We start from the raw sequence: 27,032 nt of genomic DNA, 5'->3' as shown, positions 1-27,032 counted from the left end.
TGCCCGAGTGTACTCTCAAGCAAGAGAACTCTAACCCAAGACAGTGGAAGACCATGGTACAGAGGCTATTGCACTACCCAAGACTAGAGAACAATGGTTTGTTTTTGGAGTGTCCTTCTCCTAGAAGAGCTGCTTACCATAGCTAAAGAGTCTCATCTCCCCTTACCAAGAGGAAAGTAGCCACTGAACAGTACAATTGTTAACCCCTTGGGTGAAGAAGAATTGTCTAGTAATCTCAGTGTTGTCATGTGTATGAGGATAGAGAGGAATCTATAAAGAATATGCCAGGCTATTCAGTGTCTGTGTAGAGACAGGGAAAGAACCGTAACCAGAGAGGAGGGTCTTATGTAGTACTGTCTGGCTAGTCAAAGGACCCCATAACTCTCTAGCGGTAGTATCTCAACGGGCGGCTGGTACCTAGGGCAACCTACTACCTATATGCTTACAAACGATTCACACAATTTACTTCCACAGCAGACACATGATAGTTCTTGCCTAAACCTAGTTCTTTTTTTTATCGAAACCATTGCAAACCTAGTTATATTAATTAATTTTATTCCAGGTCATTTTACAATTAATTTAACTTTCATTTTTTTCATGACAATTTATTCTAATTTTTCAATTTTTAGGATTTTTCCCTCATCCAAACATACCTTACACAGCTTGGTCAGTCCCCCTATTAAGCTATTGCTATTCTTCCTATCTATAATCCTTGGTCCTTTTAAGTCTGTATCGTTGGAGGAATTTCCCCTTGGGTCTTGGAACCCGTGACAGAGCAGACAGGGTATTTATGGTTTGTGTGAAATAATAAAATAACGAGGTTTAGTGGAATCATAGAACGGTCAAGTATTAAATAATTACCAATCAGCTGTAATGGTGGAGATGAGTTGAATTAGTAAATACAAGTCTCTCAATTTAACAGATAAGAGGGCTAAAGTCTGATATATATACATACATATATATATATATATATATATATATATATATATGATAAATTTTGCACATTTAGACGTGTTTTTCATATTCAAATAAGCCATATATATTTTTGATACATTAATATATATATATACTGTATATATATATATATATATATATATATATATATATATTGATATATATAAATATGTATGTATATATACATATATATGTATATATACATATATACTAATATAGTATATATACATATATATATATTCATATATATTCATATATATACATATATATATATATACATATATATGTGTATATATGTATATATATACATATATAAAGGTGTATATATGTATATATACATATATATACACATTTATATATATGTATGTATATATACACATATATATGTGTGTACATATACATATATATACATGTATATATATATATATATATATATATATATATATATATATATATGTATACACACATACGGTTTATACAAGATATTTTCTATTTGACTTTGTAAATGGGATACATAATATCAAGATGCGATTGGTAACATGATGTCATAGTACAATATTTATGTAACTAATAAATGAGTTAATCTATGAGTACTTGATTGTACCAATGTCCCTTTATCTGTTGATTGTAAATTCTTGTAATAATGTTGTAACTGATAACGACTTCATATTGGTTATTTCAGACAAGGACAGTTAGTATTTCATAATTATTAAGGTTGTGAAAATAGTTATTCCTGGTTGATAGTATTCTTCACTTTTTCGTAATTGATCAGAAGGATTTTGAAATGGTTAATGAAATACAGGAGAAATTCCAAAATAAGAAAAGGAGCGTCAAAAATATTCAAAATTTATTCGAAATATGAACCTTTTTTCCTAACAAATATTCCAAGGATTTCTTGATATTCTTATTTTTGTGTACCTGATGATATTCAAGGTTTTGGGGTTAACCAGAAGTTAAAATTAAGGGGTAAGGTTTGTAATATTTCAATTTCTGGCAGTAAAGATGGGAGGCGAAATACAAGTGATCTTATATTGAACAAAGCAATTAATTCAGCTTAGTTTAGCTGTTGTGGAACGAAATATTTCTATCAAGATTTTAAATGGCATTCAGTCGAGCTCCTCTGTAGGGAAACAATTCACAATAGGATTATTTACTATGAGATTCAGAGGCTCTGTAACACGGTTTTTTCGCAATAATTTTTTATCTATGAATTTCATAAATATAACGCTTCTTCAGAATGCACATTATATCTACACATAAATTTTTACTATATTCTGCATTACGTAGGTTGAATAAATTTGGTACTTATAGTGTAAAAGTGACGTTTTTTGAAGACAGGGCCAACTTATTCAGAGAAAGGGTTTCGAAAGCACTCGTTACGTAACTTATGACGGCATTTCTTCCCTCTTTCTCGATCGATGATTGGCTATACGTAACGAAGGCTATACCTCTGCCAACAATGACACAAAAGTTTAAATAAAAGCAAAACAGTACACCTTTATGAACTCTGAAACCTCTCCACTGATAATTGTCATAATGAACAAACCAACAAAATATGTTAATAAATACAAAAACACTTCGATTATTAGTCCAACTCCCAAAATAAGTTTCCTAAGAAATTACAGTCTACTTTATAGGTCACAATCAGATTGACAAGGTGTAGGGAATAGTTAATTTTCAAAAACGTAGTAGACAAGCTTGATTTGATAACTGCTGTATCCAATGTCAAGCAATTTTTATTTATTGTCTATCTACCGACCTATTTACTGGAAAACAAAAATAGCCGGTACCGTATTTTGGCTTTAAACCTTCACCAATAATTATCGTCAGAATGATGACTTCATGAGGCTCCACCCACTTTAGCCTCATTATCATTCAGGATAACACTGAAGGCTATACATGGGCATTGTTGGATCAGAAAATTTAAATTCTGGCTATAAAAACTCATTTCTCGGGTAGTTGTAAGAAGTGCTAAATGATCCTCAAGGATCCCAGCAGTTGGCCTAAACTTTTAATTCATGTATACTACTGTTGCGACACTACTGCTAAAGTAGTATTACTACGCTAGCACAGATACCCCACCCACATTTATGTATCGTTCCGCCATTCATAAAGTCTTTATGTTTTTTCTTTGCAATAAGCCATGGCCTCCTCAGAAATTAAGTTAAACATTAGATGATAGGCTATTTCATTAAGCTGACAAATTTATGGCAACTGGGTATGTTATTGCCTATGTTGAAGCTAAAGATAAAGTTTGGTATCATTCCTTCATTGCATTATCATCTTTACTACTATTTGTTTTGCTACATTTAGTAATTATTTTAAAGGATAAATGAATTATGTTCACTTTACTTCTATAAATTCCCGTAAGATGTACAAATAAAATTCCTAAAACTATTCATGATTTATTTACAAAATGCAGTCATGCCCAAAACATAGCCAACACGGTCGTACGGCCTAAGAAGAAGAAAAAAAAATTATATCGGATGATCCATTGGTCTGATGGAGAGTTTAGCACAATATTCTTATTTTAACAAAAATAGTTATATCAAGACTGTTTACATACAATCTCTCCCTTTCTCTCTCTCTCTCTCTTGGTGGCATAGTGAATAGTTAATGAAAATGTTCAAAAGCCTGAGGGACATTACAAGTATTATAATCATGTTACGCTAAATACAAATCAGACCATAAACATTGGATTTAAACTAGAAACTGAATGATTACCTATTCAGGCTATAGTAAATATGGCCACGGGCTTTCTCTTGACTGTATAAAGTTGCAAGTCGTAAGACAAATGCAGTTTTGCAACCATGGGGGCAATTCCAAATCCTGCTAGCCATTCTTGACTGTTATGGGTTTCAGAGCCGATGGAAGAAGGTGAATGGGTGTCCGGTGGATGGGCGGGGCAACATTTTGTCAAAAGGTGTTTATATTGCTTACGTAATGAATGTTTTCGACTCTTGGCTCGTTATCACTGGCCATGGCGTCGGCTAGATCATTTTTACTCTATAAAAATTAAAACTATCGGGTTTAGGTTATTGATAATGCTGACAAAATTTGTGTGTGGTTATAAAATATACATATGTCAACTTTCAGCTACATCCGATGCATTGATAAGGAGCAAAGTCCAAAAAACCGTGTTACAGAGGCCCTGAATCTCATAGTAGTATTCCTTCAAAAGAAACCATGTCGTAACTAGGATTGAATAGTGCTCCTTCGAAGGGCACCATTTCATACAAGGATTTAGTGCTCCTTCGAAGTAAACCATTTTGTAACTAGGATTGAGTAGTGGTACTTCGAAGAGCACCACTTCATACAAGGATTGAGAAGTGCTCCTTTGAAGGGCACCACTTTGTAACTAGGATTGAGTAGTGCTTCTTCGAAGGGAACCATTTCATACTAGGATTGAGTAGTGTTCTTAAAAAGGGAACCATTTCATACTAGGATTGAGTAGTGTTCCTTCAAAGGGAACCATTTCATACTAGGATTGAGTAGTGCTCCTTCGAAGGGCACCACTTCATACAAGGATTGACTAGTGCTCCTTCGAAGGGAACCACTTCATACAAAGATTGAGAAGTGCTCCTTTGAGGAAGACCATTTCGTACCTAGGAATGAGTAGTGCTCCTTTGAAGGGCACCACTTCATACAAGGATTGAGAAGTGCTCCTTTGAAGGGCACCACTTTGTAACTAGGATTGAGTAGTGCATCTTCGAAGGGAACCATTTCATACTAGGATTGAGAAGTGCTCCTTTGAAGAAGACCATTTCGTACCTAGGAATGAGTAGTGCTCCTTCGAAGGGAAGCACTTCATACAAGGATTGAGAAGTGCTCCTTTGAAGAAGACCATTTCGTACCTAGGAATGAGTAGTGCTCCTTCGAAGGGAAGCACTTCATACAAGGATTGAGAAGTGCTCCTTTGAAGAAGACCATTTCGTACCTAGGATTGAGTAGTGCTCCTTCGAAAGGCACCACTTCATACAAGGATTGAGAAGTGCTCCTTTGAAGAAGACCGTTTCGTACCTAGGAATGAGTAGTGCTCCTTCGAAGGGAACCACTTCATACTAGGATTGAGAAGTGCTCCTTTGAAGAAGACCATTTCGTACCTAGGAATGAGTAGTGCTCCTTCGAAGGGCACCACTTCATACAAGGATTGAGAAGTGCTCCTTTGATGGGCACCACTTTGTAACTAGGATTGAGTAGTGCTTCTTCGAAGGGAACCATTTCATACAAGGATTGAGAAGTGGTCCTTTGAAGAAGACCATTTTGTACCTAGGAATGAGTAGTGCTCCTTCCAAGGGCACCACTTCATACAAGGATTGAGAAGTGCTCCTTTGAAGAAGACCGTTTCGTACCTAAGAATGAGTAGTGCTCCTTCGAAGGGCACCACTTCATACAAGGATTGAGAAGTGCTCCTTTGAAGAAGACCATTTCGTACCTAGGAATGAGTAGTGCTCCTTCGAAGGGAACCACTTCATACTAGGATTGAGAAGTGCTCCTTTAAAGAAGACCATTTCGTACCTAGGAATGAGTAGTGCTCCTTCGAAGGGAACCACTTCATACAAGGATTGAGAAGTGCTCCTTTGAAGAAGACCATTTCGTACCTAGGAATGAGTAGTGCTCCTTCGAAGGGCACCACTTCATACAAGGATTGAGAAGTGCTCCTTTGATGGGCACCACTTTGTAACTAGGATTGAGTAGTGCTTCTTTGAAGGGAACCATTTCATACAAGGATTGAGAAGTGCTCCTTTGAAGAAGACCATTTCGTACCTAGGAATGAGTAGTGCTCCTTCGAAGGGCACCACTTCATACAAGGATTGAGAAGTGCTCCTTTCATGGGCACCACTTTGTAACTAGGATTGAGTAGTGCTTCTTCGAAGGGAACCATTTCATACAAGGATTGAGAAGTGCTCCTTTGAAGAAGACCATTTCGTACCTAGGATTGAGTAGTGGTACTTCGAAGAGCACCACTTCATACAAGGATTGAGAAGTGCTTCTTTGAAGGGCACCACTTTGTAACTAGGATTGAGTAGTGCATCTTCGAAGGGAACCATTTCATACTAGGATTGAGAAGTGCTCCTTTGAAGAAGACCATTTCATACCTAGGAATGAGTAGTTCTCCTTCGAAGGGAAGCACTTCATACAAGAATTGAGAAGTGCTCCTTTGAAGAAGACCATTTCGTACCTAGGAATGAGTAGTGCTCCTTCGAAGGGCACCACTTCATACAAGGATTGAGTAGTGCTCCTTTGAAGAAGACCGTTTCGTACCTAGGAATGAGTAGTGCTCCTTCAAAGGGCACCACTTCATACAAGGATTGAGAAGTGCTCCTTTGAAGAAGACCGTTTCGTACCTAAGAATGAGTAGTGCTCCTTCGAAGGGCACCACTTCATACAAGGATTGAGAAGTGCTCCTTTGAAGAAGACCATTTCGTACCTAGGAATGAGTAGTGCTCCTTCGAAGGGAACCACTTCATACTAGGATTGAGAAGTGCTCCTTTAAAGAAGACCATTTCGTACCTAGGAATGAGTAGTGCTCCTTCGAAGGGAACCACTTCATACAAGGATTGAGAAGTGCTCCTTTGAAGAAGACCATTTCGTACCTAGGAATGAGTAGTGCTCCTTCGAAGGGAAGCACTTCATACAAGGATTGAGAAGTGCTCCTTTGATGGGCACCACTTTGTAACTAGGATTGAGTAGTGCTTCTTTGAAGGGAACCATTTCATACAAGGATTGAGAAGTGCTCCTTTGAAGAAGACCATTTCGTACCTAGGAATGAGTAGTGCTCCTTCGAAGGGCACCACTTCATACAAGGATTGAGAAGTGCTCCTTTCATGGGCACCACTTTGTAACTAGGATTGAGTAGTGCTTCTTCGAAGGGAACCATTTCATACAAGGATTGAGAAGTGCTCCTTTGAAGAAGACCATTTTGTACCTAGGAATGAGTAGTGCTCCTTCGAAGGGCACCACTTCATACAAGGATTGAGAAGTGCTCCTTTGAAGGGCACCACTTTGTAACTAGGATTGAGTAGTGCTTCTTCGAAGGGAACCATTTCGTACAAGGATTGAGAAGTGCTCCTTTGACGAAGACCATTTCGTACCTAGGAATGAGTAGTGCTCCTTCGAAGGGCACCACTTCATACAAGGATTGAGAAGTGCTCCTTTGAAGAAAACCATTTTGTACCTAGGAATGAGTAGTGCTCCTTCGAAGGGCACCACTTCATACAAGGATTGAGAAGTGTTCCTTTGAAGAAGACCATTTCGTACCTAGGAATGAGTAGTGCTCCTTCGAAGGGCACCACTTCATACAAGGATTAAGAAGTGCTCCTTTGAAGAAGACCATTTTGTACCTAGGAATGAGTAGTGCTCCTTCGAAGGGAACCATTTCATACAAGGATTGAGAAGTGCTCCTTTGAAGAAGACCATTTCGTACCTAGGAATGAGTAGTGCTCCTTCGAAGGGCACCACTTCATACAAGGATTGAGAAGTGCTCCTTTGAAGAAGACCATTTCGTACTTAGGAATGAGTAGTGCTCCTTCGAAGGGAACAACTTCATACAAGGATTGAGAAGTGCTCCTTTGAAGAAGACCATTTCGTATCTAGGAATGAGTAGTGTTCCTTCGAAGGGCACCACTTCATACAAGGATTGACTAGTGCTCCTTCGAAGGGAACCATTTCATACATTATTGAGAAGTGCTCCTTTGAAGAAGACCATTTCGTACCTAGGATTGAGTAGTGCTCCTTCGAAGGGAACCATTTCATACTAGGATTGAGAAGTGCTCCTTTGAAGAAGACCATTTCATACCTAGGAATGAGTAGTGCTCCTTCGAAGGGCACCACTTCATACAAGGATTGAGAAGTGCTCCTTTGAAGGGCACCACTTTGTAACTAGGATTGAGTAGTGCTCCTTCGAAGGGAACCATTTCATACAAGGATTAAGAAGTGCTCCTTTGAAGGGCACCACTTTGTAACTAGGATTGAGTAGTGTTCCTTCAAAGGGAACCATTCCATACTAGGATTGAGTAGTGCTCCTTCGAAGGGCACCACTTCATACAAGGATTGACTAGTGCTCCTTCGAAGGGAACCACTTCATACAAAGATTGAGAAGTGCTCCTTTGAAGAAGACCATTTTGTATCTTGGAATGAGTAGTGCTTCTTCGAAGGGCACCACTTCATACAAGGATTGACTAGTGCTCCTTCGAAGGGAACCATTTCAAACAAGGATTGAGAAGTGCTCCTTTGAAGAAGACCATTTCGTACCTAGGAATGAGTAGTGTTCCTTCGAAGGGCACCACTTCATACAAGGATTGAGAAGTGCTCCTTTGAAGGGCACCACTTTGTAACTAGGATTGAGTAGTGCTCCTTTGAAGGGAACCATTTCATACTAGGATTGAGAAGTGCTCCTTTGAAGAAGACTATTTCGTACCTAGGAATGAGTAGTGCTCCTTCGAAGGGCACCGCTTCACACAAGGATTGAGAAGTGCTCCTTTGAAGGGCACCACTTTGTAACTAGGATTGAGTAGTGCTCCTTCGAAGGGAACCATTTCATACTAGGATTGAGAAGTGCTCCTTTGAAGAAGACCATTTCGTACCTAGGAATGAGTAGTGCTCCTTTGAAGGGCACCACTTCATACAATGATTGAGAAGTGCTCCTTTGAAGGGCACCACTTTGTAACTAGGATTGAGTAGTGCTCCTTCGAAGGGAACCATTTCATACTAGGATTGAGAAGTGCTCCTTTGAAGAAGACCATTTCGTAACTAGGATTTAGTAGTGCTCCTTCGAAGGGCACCATTTCGTAACTAGGATTTAGTAGTGCTCCTTCAAAGGGAACCATTTCACACTAGGATTGAGTAGTGCTCCTTCAAAGGGAACCATTTCATACTAGGATTGAGTAGTCCTCCTTCAAAGGGAACCACTTCATACAAGGATTGAGAAGTGCTCCTTTGAAGAAGACCATTTTGTACCTAGGAATGAGTAGTTCTCCTTCGAAGGGCACCACTTCATACGAGGATTGAGAAGTGCTCCTTTGAAGGGCCCCACTTTGTAACTAGGATTGAGTAGTGCTCCTTCAAAGGCAACCATTTCATACTAGGATTGAGTAGTGCTCTTTCGAAGGGCACCACTTCATACAAGGATTGAGAAGTGCTCCTTTGAAGAAGACCATTTTGTACCTAGGAATGAGTAGTTCTCCTTCGAAGGGCACCACTTCATACGAGGATTGAGAAGTGCTCCTTTGAAGGGCCCCACTTTGTAACTAGGAATGAGTAGTGCTCCTTCAAAGGGAACCATTTCATACTAGGATTGAATAGTGTTTTTAAAAAGAGAACCATTTCATACTAGGATTGAGTAGTGTTCTTAAAAAGGGACCCATTTCATACAAGGATTGAGTAGTGTTCTTAAAAAGGGAACCATTTCATACTAAGATTGAGTAGTGCTCCTTCGAAGGGAACCATTGCATACTAGGATTGAGTAGTGTTCTTAAAAAGGGAACCATTTCATACTAGGATTCAGAAGTGCTCTTTCGAAGGGCACCATTTCGTAACTAGGATTTAGTGGTGCTCCTTCAAAGGGAACCATTTCACACTAGGATTGAGTAGTGCTTCTTCAAAGGGAACCATTTCATACTAGGATTGAGTAGTGCTCTTTCGAAGAGCACCACTTCATACGAGGATTGTGAAGTGCTCCTTTTAAGAAGACCATTTTGTAGCTAGGAATGAGTAGTGCTCCTTCAAAGGGCACCAATTCATACAAGGATTGAGAAGTGCTTCTTTGAAGAAGACCATTTCATAACTAGGAATGAGTAGTGCTCCTTCAAAGGGAACCATTTCATACTAGGATTGACTAGTGCTCCTTTGAAGGGCACAACTTTGTAACTAGGATTGAGTAGTGCTTCTTCGAAGAGAAGCATTTCATACTAGGATTGAGTAGTGTTCTTAAAAAGGGAACCATTTCATGCTAGGATTGAGTAGTGCTCCTTCGAAGGGCACCATTTCATAACTAGGATTTAGTAGTGTTCCTTTAAAGGGAACCATTTCACACCAGGATTGAGTAGTGCTCCTTCGAAGGGAACCTTTCCATACTAGTATTGAGTAGTGCTCCTTTGAAGGGAACCATTTCATACTAGGACTGAGTAGTGCTTCTTGGAAGGGCACCATTTCATAACTAGGATTGAGTAGTGTATCTTCGAAGTGAACTATATCATACCAAGATTGAGCATTGCTTCTTAGAAGGGAACCATTTCATAATATGACTGAGTAGTGTTCTTTCAAAGGGAATCATTTCATACTAGGATTCAGAAGTGCTCCTTTGAAGGGCACCATTTCGTAACTAGGATTGCATAGTGCTCCTTCAAAGGGAACTATTTCACATTAGAATTGAGTAGTATTCCTTCAAAGGGAACCATTCCATACTAGGATTGGATTGAGTACTGCTCCTTCAAAGGGAACCATTTCATACTATGATTGAGCAGTGCTTCTTTGAAGGAAACTATTTCAAAATATGACTTAGTAGTGTTCTTTCAAAGTGAACTGTTTCATACTAGGATTGAGTAGTGCTCCTTCAAAGGGCATCATTTCGTAACTAGGATTGAGTAGTGCTCCTGCAAAGGGAACCATCTCACACTAGGATTGAGTAGTGCTCCATCCAAGGGAACCATTTCATACTAGTATTGAGTAATGCTCCTCCTTCAAAGGGAACCATTTCACAATAGGATTGAATAGTGCTTCTTCAAAGAGCACTATGTCGTAACTCAGATCGAGAAGTGCTTCTTCGAAGGGAACCATTTCATACTAGGATTGAGCAGTGCTTCTTCGAAAGGAACTATTTCATACTATGTCTGAGTAGTGTTATTTCAAAGGGAACCCTTTCATACTATGATTGAGTAATGCTCCTTCGAAGGGCATCATTTTGTAACGAGGACTGAGTAGTGTATCTTTGAAGGGAACCATTTCCTACAAGGATTGAGTAGTGCTCCTTCAAAAGTAACCATTTCATAGTAGGAGTGAGTACTGCTCCTTTGAAGGGAACCATTTCATACTAGGATTGAGTAGTGTTCTTTCAAAGGGAACCATTTCATAATTGAGTAGTGCTCCTCTGTAGAGATCTATTTCAGAGTCACACTCCTTCGAAAGAAAAATAATTCTTATTGGGGTTTAGTTGTACTCTTCCAAAGATAAACCTACCATAATGTGATCGAGTCTTTCTCTGACGAAGGGAACCATTTCATAACAACACTGAGTATTGCTCCTCCGGAGGGAAACATTCCATAACTGGATAGATTGCGCTCCTCTGAAAGGAACCATTTCATATGGGAGATATTTATATCACATCTTACAAAAAAAGAGTCTCCAACAACCCTTTCGACTGCCACTTTAAGCTCAAAAAATCAACTTTTGAGATAACCAGAAATATCAGATTAGATTTCTTAATCAAAATTACTTATTTAGTTTTATTAATAAAACCTTGTTTTCCTTCTAATTTCATCGCAATATTAAGATGGGATTCCTTATCTTGCGTGATCCGGTGAAGTTTTTTATCACCTGACCCCCTTTAATGTAGGGATAACGGTGTGGAAGAAGAAGACTATCTGTTGAGAGATAAGGTGAAAGATAATATGGAGAAAAGTGGTTTGGTGGAAGAGGATGCCTTTGATAGAAGGCATTGGAGAGGGCGCATCAGGCAACCAACCCCTTAATCTAGAGATAGCGATGGGAAAGAAGAAAACAGGAACTGGCATCCAGCTGCAGATAGGAGTCCTGAAATCTGCATGGTTTTATCCAGTGACCAATTTGGTCGTTAGATCATTTCAGTGTTTTAATGATAAAGTAATGATCAGAGATTCAAGTTCAAATATCATGCAGGTATTTTAGGTACAATTTAGTAATACGTGAACGCAAGAAAAGCTTGAAGTTTGTCCTACTTTTCATTAGCTAGAATACGTCAATATGTTTTTGCTTTCGTATCTGCTTCTTTGAATCTGGATTGCCCATCTGTTGATCTGTAACATGAACTCGGGGCAACATTGTGTAGAGGTATCTGAATGAATGAATGACTTGAAGTTCTCTGGCATCCTGACATCAAAGGTCATTGACGCTGTAGTAGTTTCTGCCAAGGATCCTTTCAAGTTCCTTCACTTCTCTCTAAGGAAAGGACGTTATCGGTTTTGGTGAGGTCTCTTGAGAGCAATAAGGATTGGGAGCCGTAAAGGATTTGCAATGAGAAAAAACTAGTTTTTTCAATGTTTTGAAAGTGTTTTATTTATTAATTTTTTTGGAATTTGAATAAAATAGTAATATATTATAGATGAATTTCTATTGATACACAGAATAGATTATTGCATTGCTCTTGGATGCTAGAACTGTCAGAAATTCGTCCTTCTGAAAATTAAACGTAGATATTAAAGATTAAATTCCTGTAAGTTACTAAAGCACTACTTAGTTTTTTTTTCATAAAACTATGATAACTTGATTTAGATAGTAAACATAAATTTTCATATTTTTTCCTGTTTGTATGTAGTATTTTCATGAATTCTCCAAGGTCGACTTGGTCTTAACAGCAGCATCTTATCGGTATCCCAGGAAATATGAATGACTTCAAGTCAATTTTTCTGTGACAGTCTTATGTATCATGAGAGATTTGGATGTATTCAAATTTATTAATATAAGACAGACATGGCATGAAAGATAAGCTTACTTCTTGACCCAATCACCAAAGTATTTCGTGTATCTATCTAGGTGCCATGATTATCTCTCGAGCTCTCTGTATAATTGTCCAGGGTTGTGGTGGCCGATGCGGTAACGTCCCTGACTGGTGAACACCAGGCTGGGGTTAGAGTTCCGCTCAAACATAGTTAGTTCCATTGGTCGCTGCAATCTCACCATCCCTGTGAGCTAAGGATGGGGAGTTTGGGGGAGCCTATAGATCTATTTGCAGAGTCATCAGCAGCCATTGCCTGGCCCTCCTTGGTCCTAGCTTGAGATGGAGAGGAGTTTAGGCGCTGATCATATGTACATATAGCCAGACGCTAGGGCATTGTCCTGCTTGATATGGCAATGTCACTGTCCCTTGCCTATGCCATTCATGAGCGGCCTTTAAAGCATCTGTTACATTCTCATTTAAAAAGATCTTCCAGTAAACTGTTAAAAAACTTTTCTTTCCTTTTTTCCAATCTATCTTTCCCATAAGACACTAAAGTTTGATCGTTTCTTAATACATGTCCCAGAAATTCCATCTGCCTCCTCCTTATCACTTTTAATCGTAATGAATGATAATTAAATTGTATAAGTTAAGCTAGAGAGTATTGCCCTAATCGTCATTGCAATTAAAACCTTGTGACCTCGTTTAGAAATCATGAAAAAATCTAGATATGATATTACTGACGATATCAAAATATTATCTCATCACTTTAAGCCAATGTCTCCGTTTAGGGATGACAATAGTTGCAGTTTATTATTATCATTATTATTATTATTATTATCATTATTATTATTATTATTATTATTATTATTATTATTATTATTATTACTTGCTAAGCTACAACCCTAGTCGGAAAAGCAAGATGCTATAAGCCCAGGGGCTCTAACAGGGAAAATAGCCCAGTTAGGAAAGGAAACACGGAAAAATAAAATATTTTAGGAACAGTAACAACAAAAATAAATATTTCCTATATAAACTATAAAAACTTTAACAAAACAAGAAGAGAAATTAGATAGAATAGTGTGCCCGAGTGTACCCTCAAGCAAGAGAACTTGAACCCCAGACAGTGGAAGACCATGGTACAGAGGCTATGGCACTACCCAAGACTAGAGAACAATGGTTTGATTTTGGAGTGTCCTTCTCCTAGAAGAGCTGCTTACCATAGCTAAAGAGTCTCTTCTACCCTTACCAAGAGGAAAGTAGCCACTGAACAATTACAGTTTATAGTTAACCCCTTGGGAGAAGAAGAATTGTTTGGTAATCTCAGTGTTGTCAGGTGCATGAGGACAGAGGAGAATTTGTAATGAATAGGCCAGACTATTCAGTGTATGTGTAGGCAAAGGGAAAGTGAACCGTAACCAGAGAGAAGGATCCAATGAAGTACTGTCTGGCCAGTCAAAGAACCCCAATAATTCTCTAGCGGTAGTATCTCAACGGGTAGCTGGTGCCAAGGCCAACCTACTACCTATGTAAGTCAACAGAAATTAATGTTTAATTCTCTCGATAACTATTAGGTCTGTCTTGAGTATCAATATGTTCTGGTTTATATATCATGACTCGGTGCTGAATACCATCTTCATATTGTGATATTGTGACGGGCCGAGAGAAGGTTGTGACTCAAAGGCAGGAAGCAATCAACTGAGTAACTTTATTAAAGAACACTCTCCTTTATATACAAAACCTCAAGGCAACAGGAAATTTCATGTTCGAGAAACAGACAATGTTAGAGAGGAAAAATGCAGACATGTTTATTCTGGTTCTTTTTAGTGAGAGGGAAGAGCGCAGATACAAGCATAATATATACAAAATAATTTATGTACGATCATGTGACACACGGTTGGTACAATATAGTCTCAAACAGCTTTATCTAATTGTATGAACACGTCAATGCCATAACTTGGAATTACCAGCAAAGTGTTTCATGGTTGTGGTGGCCTGTTGGTAACGTCTTGGTGATTGTTAGACTGGGGTTCGAGTCCCGCTGAAACCCGTTAGTTTCTTTGATCGCTGAAACTGGTGGCCTGTTGGTAACTTCACTGCCTGGTGATTGCTAGACTGGGGTTCAAGTCCCGCTCAAACTCGTTAGTTCCTTTGGTAGCTGAAACCTCACCATCCTTCTGAGCTAAGGATGGGGGTGGGGTTTGAGGGACCGTATAGGTCTACCTGCCGAGTCATCAGCAGCCACTGCCTAGCCCTCCTTGGTCCTATTTTGGGTGGAGAGGGGGCTTGGGCCGCTGTTCATATGTATACATGGTAAGTCGCTAGGGTATTTTCCTGCTTGGTAGGGCAATGTCACTGTCCCTTGCCTCTGCCATTCATGAGCAGCCTTTAAAAGACTTTATAGTACGCAAAGTCATTTAAAGGCAGCTCATGAATGGCAGAGGCAAGGGATATTGACATTGCCCAAATAAAGCAGGACAATGCTCTAGAGAATGACCATAAACACATATGATCAGCGTCTAAGCCCCATCTCCACCCAATCGATGACCAAGGAGGGCCAGGCAATGGCTGCTGATGACTCAGCAGACATACCTATAGGCTCCCACAAACACCCAATCCTTAGGTCACAAGGATGGAAGAGAAATAATCAAATTCTGTTTATCGGAACCTGCGAGACAGTTTCAAAACAGCACTTTATTCATTTGATCTTTTTTTTCAAATTTAGTTCTCGCAGCAATAAATAACTGTAATCGTTGTACCTAATGTACAAGCAATCAAACTGAAGATGAACGATTTGTATATGTATGCTTTCACGTACACTAATAAGGAAGATCATAGAAATAACCTTTTATCAAAGCGACATTTCGAAGATGTGAACTTTGAAATGGGAGTAATGAACCAAGATCTTATCACTTTAAAGTGTAAGCCTAAATTATTATTATTATTATTATTATTATTATTATTATTATTATTATTATTATTATTATTATTATTATTATTATTATTATTATTGTAATTGTAATTGGTTGTTGTTGTTGTTGTTATGACAAGCTAAGCTATAACCCTAGCTGGAAAAATAGCTTGCTATAAGACCAAGGGCTCCAACAAGGAAAAAAAGCCCAGTGAAGAAAGGTAATAGGAGAAATAGCCCAGTGAGGAAAGGAAATAAGAAAATAAACTACAAGAAAAGTAATGAACAATCAAAATATTCTAAGAACAGCAGCAAAATTAAATTGGATGTTTTATATATAAACTATAAAAACGTAAATATTAAAAGAGAAGTAGTATGATTGGAACTTGATTCACATACTGAAACTTCAAAATAGCTATAGACTGCAGAAAGAATCCCAGGCCCACTCAAAAAGCCAAGTCCATCTATCTGAACTTTTAAATAATATTTGGATAAATAGTAAAAAATTTCAATTGTAAATACAGTATTATGCAAAATTAAAAAAAAATATGTAATTATGTTATGATGCATATATGTTATAAATTGTAAGATTGTAAATGTGTATTTCATATTTAAAAGATAAAAAAAAGTTTACAGTATTATGCAAAATCGAAAAAAAAGTATTCATGTAAATAAACTATGATGTACATATGTTATAATCTGTAAGATTGTAAATGTGTATTTCATATTCAAAAGATAAAAAAAAAAAACTACAGAATTATGCAAAATGGAAAATTATTCATGTAAATATACTATGATGTACATATGTTATAAATTGTAAGATAGTTATGTATTTCATATTAAAAGATAAAAAAAAAAACACTTTACTGTATTATGCAAAATGAAAAATTATTTATATAAATATACTATGATGTTTATGTGTTATCAATTGTAATATTGTTAATTTGTATTTCATAATGAAAGATAAAAAAAAAACTTTATCTTTCATCTCAGACCTCACCAGTCTATCATTTCCGTGACCCCATTCATAAACGCACCGTCGGGTAAAAGCTCACGTATCTTATTAGCTATCAGGCCTATAGGCCTACTGATCTTCGACCCAGACCCCCCAAAGTGTGCTTTGGATATCGGTGGGTCTATAGTTCAGCATTTTTGAAGTTTTTTATAGTTTATACCATCATCATCATCATCATCTCCTCCTACGCCTATTGACGCAAAGGCCCTCGGTTAGATTTCGCCAGTCGTCTCTATCTTGAGCTTATAATTCAATACTCCATTCATGCTTTTCGCACTCGCCGAGAGAGATTAGTACACCAAACGTTCAGCTGGGCTTCACAAGGAACTAGAAGAGTTGGAAGACGCAGGCCTACATGGCTGACGACTATGAAGCGCGAAGTAGGAGATAGTTTATATATGGAAGATTTATTTTAATACCGTTATCGTTATCAAACATTTCTTGTCGTTTATTTCCTTATTTCCTTCCCTCACTAGGCTATTTTCCCTATTGGAGCCCTTGGGCTTATAGCATCCTGCTATCTCAAGGAAGTCAAGACTTTTTATTAAGAGTTTTGGCCGGATATTTATTTTGTCGTTTCCAATCCTCGTGACTTATCTAATTTCACTGATTAATAGTTTAAAGGCTTTAAAGACCGCTCATGAATGGCAGAGGCAAGTGACAGTGACATTGCCCCACCGAGCAGATCAAGCCCTACAGACTGACCATATATACATATGATCAGCGCTCAAGCCCCCTCTCCACCCAAGCTAGGACCCAAGTAGTGCCAGGCAATGGCTGCTGATGACTCAGCGGATAGACCTATAAGCTCCCCCAAACCACCCATCGTTAGGTCACAAGAATGGTGAGGTTACAGCGACAAAAGAAACTCACGAGTTTGAGCGGAACGCGAACCCCAGTCTGGCGATCACCAGGAAAGGACATTACCAACAGGCCACCGTAACTGTGAAACACTATCGACTATGTATGAATGTGATGCAGATGAGACATGCCTCATAGTTGATTTGTTTAGGGAGAGAGAGCTGCATGTCTTTGGACTTCATGGAACAAAGGTGAAAGCGAAGTGTATTGATATGGGAGAGACGGTAAGAGTGTCTGTGGTAAATGAAGGGTGTAGAGCTAGGGAAGGAGTAATGCTTCTAGTATCAGGAAGACTCTGGAAGCGGGTGAGAACAATAGTGTGATGATTAGAGCATTTTATAAGACATAGAGGGAAAGAAGGAAGAATTTGTGATAGTAAGTGTATATGGTCTCATCATCATCTCCTCCCACGCCTATTAACGCAAAGAGCCTCTGCTAGATGTCGCCAGTCGTCTCTATCTTGAGTTTTTAAATCAATACTTCTCCTATGGTCCAAGAATAGGAAAAAAAAGGAGTGTAAGAGAATATTCTGGTTTGTCTGATCCAGTGCCTGGCTGGGTTAGAACATCACCTGGGGTGGCAATAGAAAATGTAAATGCAAACGTGGTTGATACGAGAAAGAGAAGCTGTTAGTGGTATGGTGTTTCTGCCGTAAATGAGAGTTGATAAATTGTTGTACAAATGTTTGTTAACAAGCTTGATTATGAGAAATCTTTGGTTTCCACTGATCATAAATAAGTATACTTGACATTGATTGATGTAAAGGTGTGAGCATATATCTAATCAATTAAGTTAATCATGAATTATGCAATGTATGAGCTGCAGAGGAGTGTGAAAATGTGGAGCATATAAGAGGGAAAATGGGATAACTTTCGGACAGGGCCAAAAAAATGAAGGAAAGACCAGATGAGGCGTTTTTAAAATTCCTTTATCAGGGAAGCAGGGTAAGCTTGTGGGTATAGGACTGTATGAAGGAAGAATGAAAACAGTAACGTATCCCTCGTGGTCTTTCGATATCTCACTTTACTGATCCTATTATGTCGAAACAGTGCAGTTAGTTGCAATGGAAATAAATTTTGTGAGGCTTCTGTACTAGTCTCCTGGCTATTACATTGGTAACGTGTTCGCCTCGCATTAGCGTGGCAGCAGATCGATCCCCGCCTGGGACCGTGAGTTTAAACTGTTTACTGGGGAGGCCAATGCTGTGGTTGGGCACTGCAGTGGGGTGGTTGGGCTTGCCCGGCTGTTGTTCTAGTGAGCATCTTTTCTGATAAAACTTAAAACCAGACACCTTTACCTTTAAAAATGAGGTGGGGTTGTGTTGTCTTGACAATTCTTAAATATTTCAAAATGAGTCAACGTTATCGAGATTACCCAAGGAATCTCAGACTAGTGGAATATCTAATTCCACTTTTAGTGGATGCCAAAAGATTTATACGTCATGATATTTGTTTCCATTACTTTATATCCATAACAGTTCATTCTTTTTTTGCATGAATCTTTTGTAAACTGAGAAATTATTTTTTTTATAATTATCCTTCTTTTTTTCCAGGGTCATCCGAATCACAAAGGAAAGGGTTCAGGGAGAGGCAGTACCAAGGGTCATGGAAAAGGTCCAAGCAGACAAGTACAGGTAGGATTATTATTAGTGTTACTGCCATATGGTAGTTATTACAAATTAATATCTCGGGTTATATTTTTGGTGGACTTTCCCCATTCAATTTACCTTCAATTTTTGAAGAGTACAAAAAGGTAGTAGGAATTACTCTACCTATTTTATTAGTTAAGTAACTTACATCTACTCCACAACTAATGTTTTGTTTTTATACCTCTTGTTGGGTACATTACGGTACATCTACTCCTTAAGTAATGTTATGTCTTTTATACCTCTTTTGTTGTGTACATTACGGTACATCTACTCCAGTACATCTACTTCTTAAGTAATGTTTTGTCTTATATACCTCCTTTGTTGTGTACTTTACAGTACATCTACCACTTAAGTAATATTGTCTCTTTTATACCTCCTTTGTTGTGTACATTACGGTACATCTACTCCTTAAGTTATGTTTTGTCTTTCATTATGGTACATCTACATACAAGTGGAGTTTTACTCTTTAATCAACAGATTTTTAGAGGGGTTGGAGTGGTGAAAATTCCTGAAAAGTATCATGCTACAGTGATAGTTACCAAGTGTGGCTTATCTAGAGGTTTATTAAGTAATTCCTTCTGGAGGTCTACATTACACTTGGTCTTCATTAGATGTTCTTAAAATCATCCAAACTGTAGCTTTGGGTTTATCAATTCACTCATTGGAAAGAAAAGCTAAAATTCTTATTTTCATTCAGCTTTGTAACTAGTCTGCATTCACAAAATGGGTTTTCAAAGCAATGATTTTTATGATAGGTCTGATAGTTTTCAATAACATTTTTTTTAATAAGAAATAAAAAAAGGCGTTAATATTAGATGGTTGACAGGTAGACATCAAACAAATTCGCTGTATGATTCCATAATCCTTACCATCTATAACAAAATCAGACACAATTACCCTTAATATCTCTAGAATTCCGTGAAAGAGCAATTTCGAAAGACCTGGAGGAAAGATGTTATTCGGAATGAAATTTCACAACATTTTTAAGGAGAGATGAGGAAGCACTTGTGAGATGTAACTTAATTCATGCATTTTTGCTCACATTTTCTGAACTACAACATTATATGATAAAACCAACACTAGAGCAGGGTTGCCAGGTTGGCCTTTTTTAGGCTAAAAACTTCAAATTTGGCCTTTTTTTTAAATTGGTTAGCCTTTAGCAATATCATAAAAAAGGTTGGCCTTAAATGCTATACTTTTGTCCTTTTTTTACTAATGGGTTGGCCTTTAAAGCACCAGTTGATCAGAAGTTGGCCTTTTCTCAGAAAACCAGGCAACCCTGCACTAGAGGCAACCCAGAAGTTTACTGTCAGAGCTCAAGTACAGCTGGACTTTAGAATACCTAGCACATCTCACTCTGAGAAAGTGCACCTTGTCACATCCTCACTGCTCAGCGAGTAACCAAGCAGCTGTTGTAGTAAGAAATGGCAGAGGTGGTAGGCGGGGCTACAAACACGAACTGGCCGCAAAGTTGGAAGGAGGTTATGTTTTTGCCCCTGTTTGTTTGCTTGTGTGTGTGTTTGATTGTGAACAGCTTCTTGGCCACAATTTAAATCGTAGAGTAATGAAACATGCAGGGATTAACTTATGTAAAAAACTGAAAAGGAAATGAAAAGGATTAAATTTTGGAAGGTCAAGATCAAAGGTCAAGGTCACGGTTAACCAAAATGTCCAATTCACATTATCAACCATAATTTTGGACATTGTTATCCCAACCTTCAAACTTGGTTCATATTTGAGTGTATGAAAATCTACGCTAATTTACATGTTAAAGCCAAAGGTCAAGGTCAAGGTCGAGTAAAAATTCGAGAAATAAGCTGCCGCCGCGGAAGTCTATGCTCTATTGATTGCCCCTTTAGATATTATTATTATTATTAGCTAAGCTACAACCATAATTGGGAAAGTAGGATGCGATAAACCCAATGGCCCCAACAGGGAAAATAGCCCATTGAGATAAGGAAATAAACAGAATAGTGTGCGTGAGTGTACCCTCAAGCAAGAAAACTGAGGCTATGGCACTACCCAAGACTCGAGTAAGGTTGTAACAGGGTCCACATCCTCAGAGCGATGTGTACCAGGAATTTATGTGTCCAACTGTACTAAGGGATACTAAAAGTCTCTCAAAATTTTGCTATGTGGTGCGCCAAAATGCACTCTCTATTATTATTATTATTATTATTATTATTATTATTATTATTATTATTACTACTTGCAAAGCTACAACACAAGTTGGAAAAGTAGGATTCTATAAGCCCAGTGGCCCCAACAGGGAAAATAGCCTAGTGAGAAAAGGAAACAAGGAAAAATAAAATATTTTAAGTGCACTAAAAACATTAAAATAAATATTTATTATATAAACTATCAAAACTGGGAAAGTAATGGCCAATGAGCGTCGATGGACCATTGAATGTAACTATACATACAAACTCTCATTACTTTATAGAATTAAGTAATCTGCTATGATACAGTCCCATTTAGAATGTAATTGAAATGCTGAATCAAAGAGTGGCCCAAACTCAGGAAATGACATACAGAAATATTTACTTATCTAAAGGTATTGACAGTAATATCATAGTCGAGATAAAACGAATATTTTCTAATCTTGAAAAGATATTTTGAGATGTTCAGACTAGAGGGGAATGTTAAAATCAGAAAACCCCCAAAATAGCATATATTGCTATAAATATATAATATATATATATATGCATATACATATATATACATATACATATATATATATATATATATATATATATATATATATATATATGCTGTATATATATCCAAATCTAACATTGCAATTAGATGGTTTGGGCATGCTCTTCGTACTCCCCAAGAGAGATTAGTTCACCAAACTTTCAACTGGACTCCACAAGGCATAGAAGAGTTGGAAGACCCGCATAACTGAGGACTATGAACCGTGAGGTAGGACATGATGAATGGAGAAGTATTGATTTAAACCCTCAAGATAGAGACGACTAGCGAAATCTAGCCGAGCCCCTTGATGATGATGATATAGCCCTAAATATATATTATCACACTAAACATTCAATCTATCCTTCTATTGTTTTAACTTTCAATGCTTGATTATTGTAGTTTCAACATATCTTCTCTCACCACTATTTTGGAGGTCTGACTACTACAGATTTCTCTTGAAGGGATTACATAGTTTACATTGTAAATTCTGCCGTATATTCGGCCAATGGTCGATATTTTCTTCATCTGAATTACTTCAGAGATATTGTCCTTCTTTATACATTGGAAATATTGCTCACTTATTCAGCCAGCGTCTTCCCTTGTTTCACCCTTGAATGGGATTGAGTCAAAGGCAGTTAATCTCATCTGTTGCCTCACCGGTATTTCGCTATATTATCTTTGTTATGCCAATCGCTAACCTATTCCATTTTCTATGATATTAGTCAATGTCTTATTCATCTGATGACTAAGGAGGTAGACCATTGGGTACCAAAGTTGCTCATCCCTAGCTCACACGGACAGTAAGGTTGGGATTTCCTGAAATCTATCAAGACCAGAATGTAGCTTTAACTTTGGGCCCACATATTTCGATTATTACCCTTTCAGGCTGGCTCCACACGAGAGGATTTTTTTCTGCACAGAAATATTTCTTCTCGTTAGGAGGCATGTCTTTATACAAGCGGATTTTACCCCTGTGGCCTCAGTTTTTATGAGCCACTACACTGGAACCGCACGGATTTCAGTGCCTGCGGCTATTAATCACTACCGCTCGGAAGAATTTCCGAGCAGTGTGAAGGGCCTCACTGATCATCAATTTCTAATCCGGTGAACAAAAACACGAGGCATCAAACCGCTTGTGTGAAGCAAGCCTTAGGCTCTGGCTATTCTGTGGCCACTTCTTTACAACTTCTAAGCTTTGAAATTCTCTTTCATCCTATGTTTTTCCTGATCCTTATAATTTCGTATCCTTCAGCAGGTGGGTCCTTTGCTTCTTTCTAATTAAAATTAACATCCATATCCACCCTTTTTATAACCAATGCTTCTAATAGTATACAAGTACTACCATGAAGGATAGTTATCGTATGAATCACTCCTAGGTGTTTTTACCCACGTTTGTTACTTGATCCTGACTAACCTCCTGACTAGTACAGTGGTAACGTGTTTGCCTAGCATTCGCATGGCAGCAGATAATTCCCAGCCAGGGACTTTGAGTTTAAGCTGTTTCCTGTGCAGTCCACTGTTGTGGTTGTGCACCACAGTGGAGGGTTGGTCTTGCCTGGCTGACGTTCAGGCCAACATCTACTCTGATGAAACTAGAACTGAAACCAGACGTCTTTGCCTTAATGGTGTTGTGAAGCCTTCTGTTATCAGTTCTATCAGATATGATACAGTTCAACATTTATACGAAAATTAGTTACATTTTTCTTTAAAAAAAGATCTGGAAGAACCCATTAAACGACACAAAATAGCACAGAAGTTTCTTTTTTGGCTATTCCCTTCTTAATTACTGATAATTAATTTATATATATATATATATATATATATATATATACACGTACAGTATATATATACTGTATATACAATCGTTAATCAAATTTAAATGTATCATTTACGCATAATTGTTAAATATAATCAATTACTTAGCGTGTGGCAAATGTAATTATGGGTAATATCCGTTTTATCGAGCAAGTTAATTTATCATTTATAAATCCCTATTCATCAAAAAACTTAATCTCCCTCTCTTAAGATGTAGAATAAGACGAAGTAATCCTTCATAAGCTAATGAGCGAATTATTTAGATAAATTAAAGTAAGAGAAAGACAACAAACCCTTTGAACCAGAGTTGAAAATGACGTCCCTTTTGAACCAGAGTTGAAAATGACGTCCCTTTTGAACCAGAGTTGAAAATGACGTCCCTTTTGAACCAGAGTTGAAAATGACGTAGAAACAAAACATTGCAAAATCTAGTTCCTGGATTTAATTTAAGATTTTATAGAATGAAATAAAAACATGAGAGGCGTACGATTGGATATTTCATAATTAAAATCTCCTTGGCCATCCGTCCTGGAAGACAGTCCAAGAATGCTGATTAAGTTTTAACAACAGTTGATGAAAACTCTATTTTGATCAACAGATGGTTAATTTTGATTTTACCCCACGAAGTGAAAGATGTTGGGACCATTATACTCTCTCTCTCTCTCTCTCTCTCTCTCTCTCTCTCTCTCTCTCTTTCTTCTTTTCTCTCTCTCTCTCTCTCTCCTCTCTCTCTCTCTCTCTATCTGGTGAAAGTTAATTTTGAGTTTACCCTCAAGAAATGAAAGATGTAGAGACAATTTCTCTCTCTCTCTCTCTCTCTCTCTCTCTCTCTCTCTCTCTCTCTCTCTCATTTTTGGTCACCAGATAAAGTTAATTTTGAGTTTACCCTCAAGAAGTGAAAGATGTAGAGACAATTTCTCTCTCTCTCTCTCTCTCTCTCTCTCTCTCTCTCTCATTTTGATCACCAGATAAAGTTAATTTTGAGTTCACCCTCAAGAAGAGAAATATGTTGAGACAATCTCTCTCTCTCTCTCTCTCTCTCTCTCTCTCTCTCTCAATTTTGGTCACCCAATATAGTAAATTTTACCCTCAAGGAGAAGTGAAAGATGTTGAGACAATTTCTCTCTCTCTCTCTCTCTCTCTCTCTCTCTCTCTCTCTCTCTCATTTTGATCACCAGATAAAGTTCATTTTGAGTTCACCCTCAAGAAGAGAAATATGTTGAGACAATCTCTCTCTCTCTCTCTCTCTCTCTCTCTCTCTCAATTTTGGTCACCCAATATAGTAAATTTTACCCTCAAGGAGAAGTGAAAGATGTTGAGACAATTTTTCTCTCTCTCTCTCTCTCTCTCTCTCTCTCTCTCTCTCTCTCTCTCTCATTTTGATCACCAGATAAAGTTAATTTTGAGTTCACCCTCAAGAAGAGAAATATGTTGAGACAATCTCTCTCTCTCTCTCTCTCTCTCTCTCTCTCTCTCTCTCTCTCTCAATTTTGGTCACCCAATATAGTAAATTTTACCCTCAAGGGGAAGTGAAAGATGTTGAGACAATTTCTCTCTCTCTCTCTCTCTCTCTCTCTCTCTCTCTCTCTCTCTCTCTCTCTCAATTTTGATCACCAGATAAAGTTAATTTTGAGTTTACCCTCAAGAAGTGAAAGATGTAGAGACAATTTTTCTCTCTCTCTCTCTCTCTCTCTCTCTCTCTCTCTCTCTCTCTCTAATTGAGAAAGTTAATTTTGAGTTTACACTCAAGAAATGAAAGATGTTGAGACAATTTCTCTCTCTCTCTCTCTCTTCTCTCTCTCTCTCTCTCTCTCAGCTGCCTTTGTGACACAGTATAGGAGTCCCAGACTAAAATAAGCCAGAGTGGCTGAGAGCAAACACAACTAATACTTCGTTTTCAAATATATTTCACTAATTATTTTTTTCCTTAACCTTTTTCACGACAGCTCAGTTGTAATCTCATGAGACTTAATGACCTATTTTAGCCACATTAACTAAGTTGTCACGCATTTCAAGTCCCAAGTTAGATTGATCATTCTATCTTAAAGGACTCGTGAGCGTACCAGCACTGCCGTTATTGTATTCCCTTGAATGTAGCAACTAATGAAATTCACGCCATGTCGACAAGTTTATTTAAAGGCTATAATTTGTCGACAAGTTTAATTAAAGGCTATAATTTGTCGACAAGTTTAATTAAAGGCTATAATTTGTCGACAAGTTTAATTAAAGGCTATAATAAGCCCCTCGCCATATGGCAAAATCATCTCAGGGTCTCAAAACAGGAGGAAAAACAAGAACCTGATTTCTAACGTCTCTGCCTGGTGTTCTCCAGACTAGGGTTCGAGTCCCGCTTAGACTCGTTAGTGCCTTTAACGTCTGCAACCTCACCATCCTTGTGAGCTAAGGTTTGGGGGAGCCTATAGGTCTATCTGCTGAGTCATCAGCAGCCATTGCCTGGCCCTCCCTGGTCCTATCTTGGATGGAGAGGAGCTTGGCGCTGATCATATTATTATTATTATTTTTATTATTATTATTACTAGCCAAGCTACAACCCTAGTTGGAAAAAGCAAGATGCTATAAGTCCAAGGGTTCCAATAGGGAAAAATAGCCCAGTGAGGAAAGGAAATAAGGAAATAAATAAATGATGAGAACAAGTTAACAATAAATCATTCTAAAACATTAAGTCTCTAGGGCATTGTCCTGCTTGATAGGGCAATGTCACTGTTCCTTGCCTCTGCCATTCATGAGCGACCTTTAAACCTTTAAATGGTGTCCCATATAAACGGAGTGTCTTATATTCTCACATACATAAGGAAAAACAAAAGCCAACGGTAATGGTGTCCCACTTAGGCGGAGTGTCTTATATTCGGTAATAAGTGAATTTGATAACGCACACGCATGTAATAAACCTCTAAATATTTAGATACATACACACACCCCTGTCTCACCAGGGTATGACTACTCGCTCACCGACCTACCCCCGGGGATGGGGAAAAATTACTGATAGATATTGAAACAACTATGCCCACACACACATACACATTCAACCGTTTCCAAACCCATCGCCTCTACTGAGAGACGGGGAGAAATCGGGTAGTTATACGTCTGGCAATGCCGCATAGCGTGACTGGAAAAAAAAAATATTTTTATATATAGCCAGACACTTGCTCTTCATTATATAGGGGAGATATACTGTATGTGTCTACTAATTAGTAGAGTAGCCTTTCATACAGTCTTTATGGCAGAGTGGTTTAATTGTAAGCGTCACTCTAATCTACTTTCTCTGGGTTCGAATCCTGATATGGGAGAGAGTGAGTTTTATTTGTATCTACATATGGTTTCAGTTTAATTGCATACATGTATAAGTCTAAACTCATCCTTCAAAAAATTTCAAAAAATCACTTCACTGCCATAAAGGGTAAACAGGCAACAACGAGAACCCCATGTCAGTTGTAGAAACCCATGAACACTAAAACTAATCATCTTCATACCATGGTGGGTT

At 37.9% G+C, this 27,032-nt stretch overlaps 1 protein-coding gene and 1 long non-coding RNA gene across 2 annotated transcripts in view; one reads left to right on the top strand and one right to left on the bottom strand.

Annotated features, from left to right (window-relative positions):
• Positions 1-27,032, bottom strand: part of LOC137648926 (uncharacterized) — a 280,587-nt gene that overhangs the window by 152,643 nt on the left and 100,912 nt on the right. The window lies entirely within an intron of this gene.
• Positions 1-27,032, top strand: part of LOC137648578 (uncharacterized) — a 94,162-nt gene that overhangs the window by 50,596 nt on the left and 16,534 nt on the right. The window contains exon 3 of the mRNA XM_068381488.1: positions 18,923-19,003. Coding sequence (XP_068237589.1) covers positions 18,923-19,003 — 81 coding nt within the window. The remainder of the gene's footprint in view (positions 1-18,922; positions 19,004-27,032) is intronic.

The sequence above is a fragment of the Palaemon carinicauda genome, chromosome 10, assembly GCF_036898095.1.
Source record: "Palaemon carinicauda isolate YSFRI2023 chromosome 10, ASM3689809v2, whole genome shotgun sequence".
NCBI classification, from domain to species: Eukaryota; Metazoa; Arthropoda; class Malacostraca; order Decapoda; family Palaemonidae; genus Palaemon; species Palaemon carinicauda.
The sequence above is the reverse complement of the archived record's forward strand: the minus strand, read 5'-3'. Positions and strand labels throughout refer to the sequence as shown.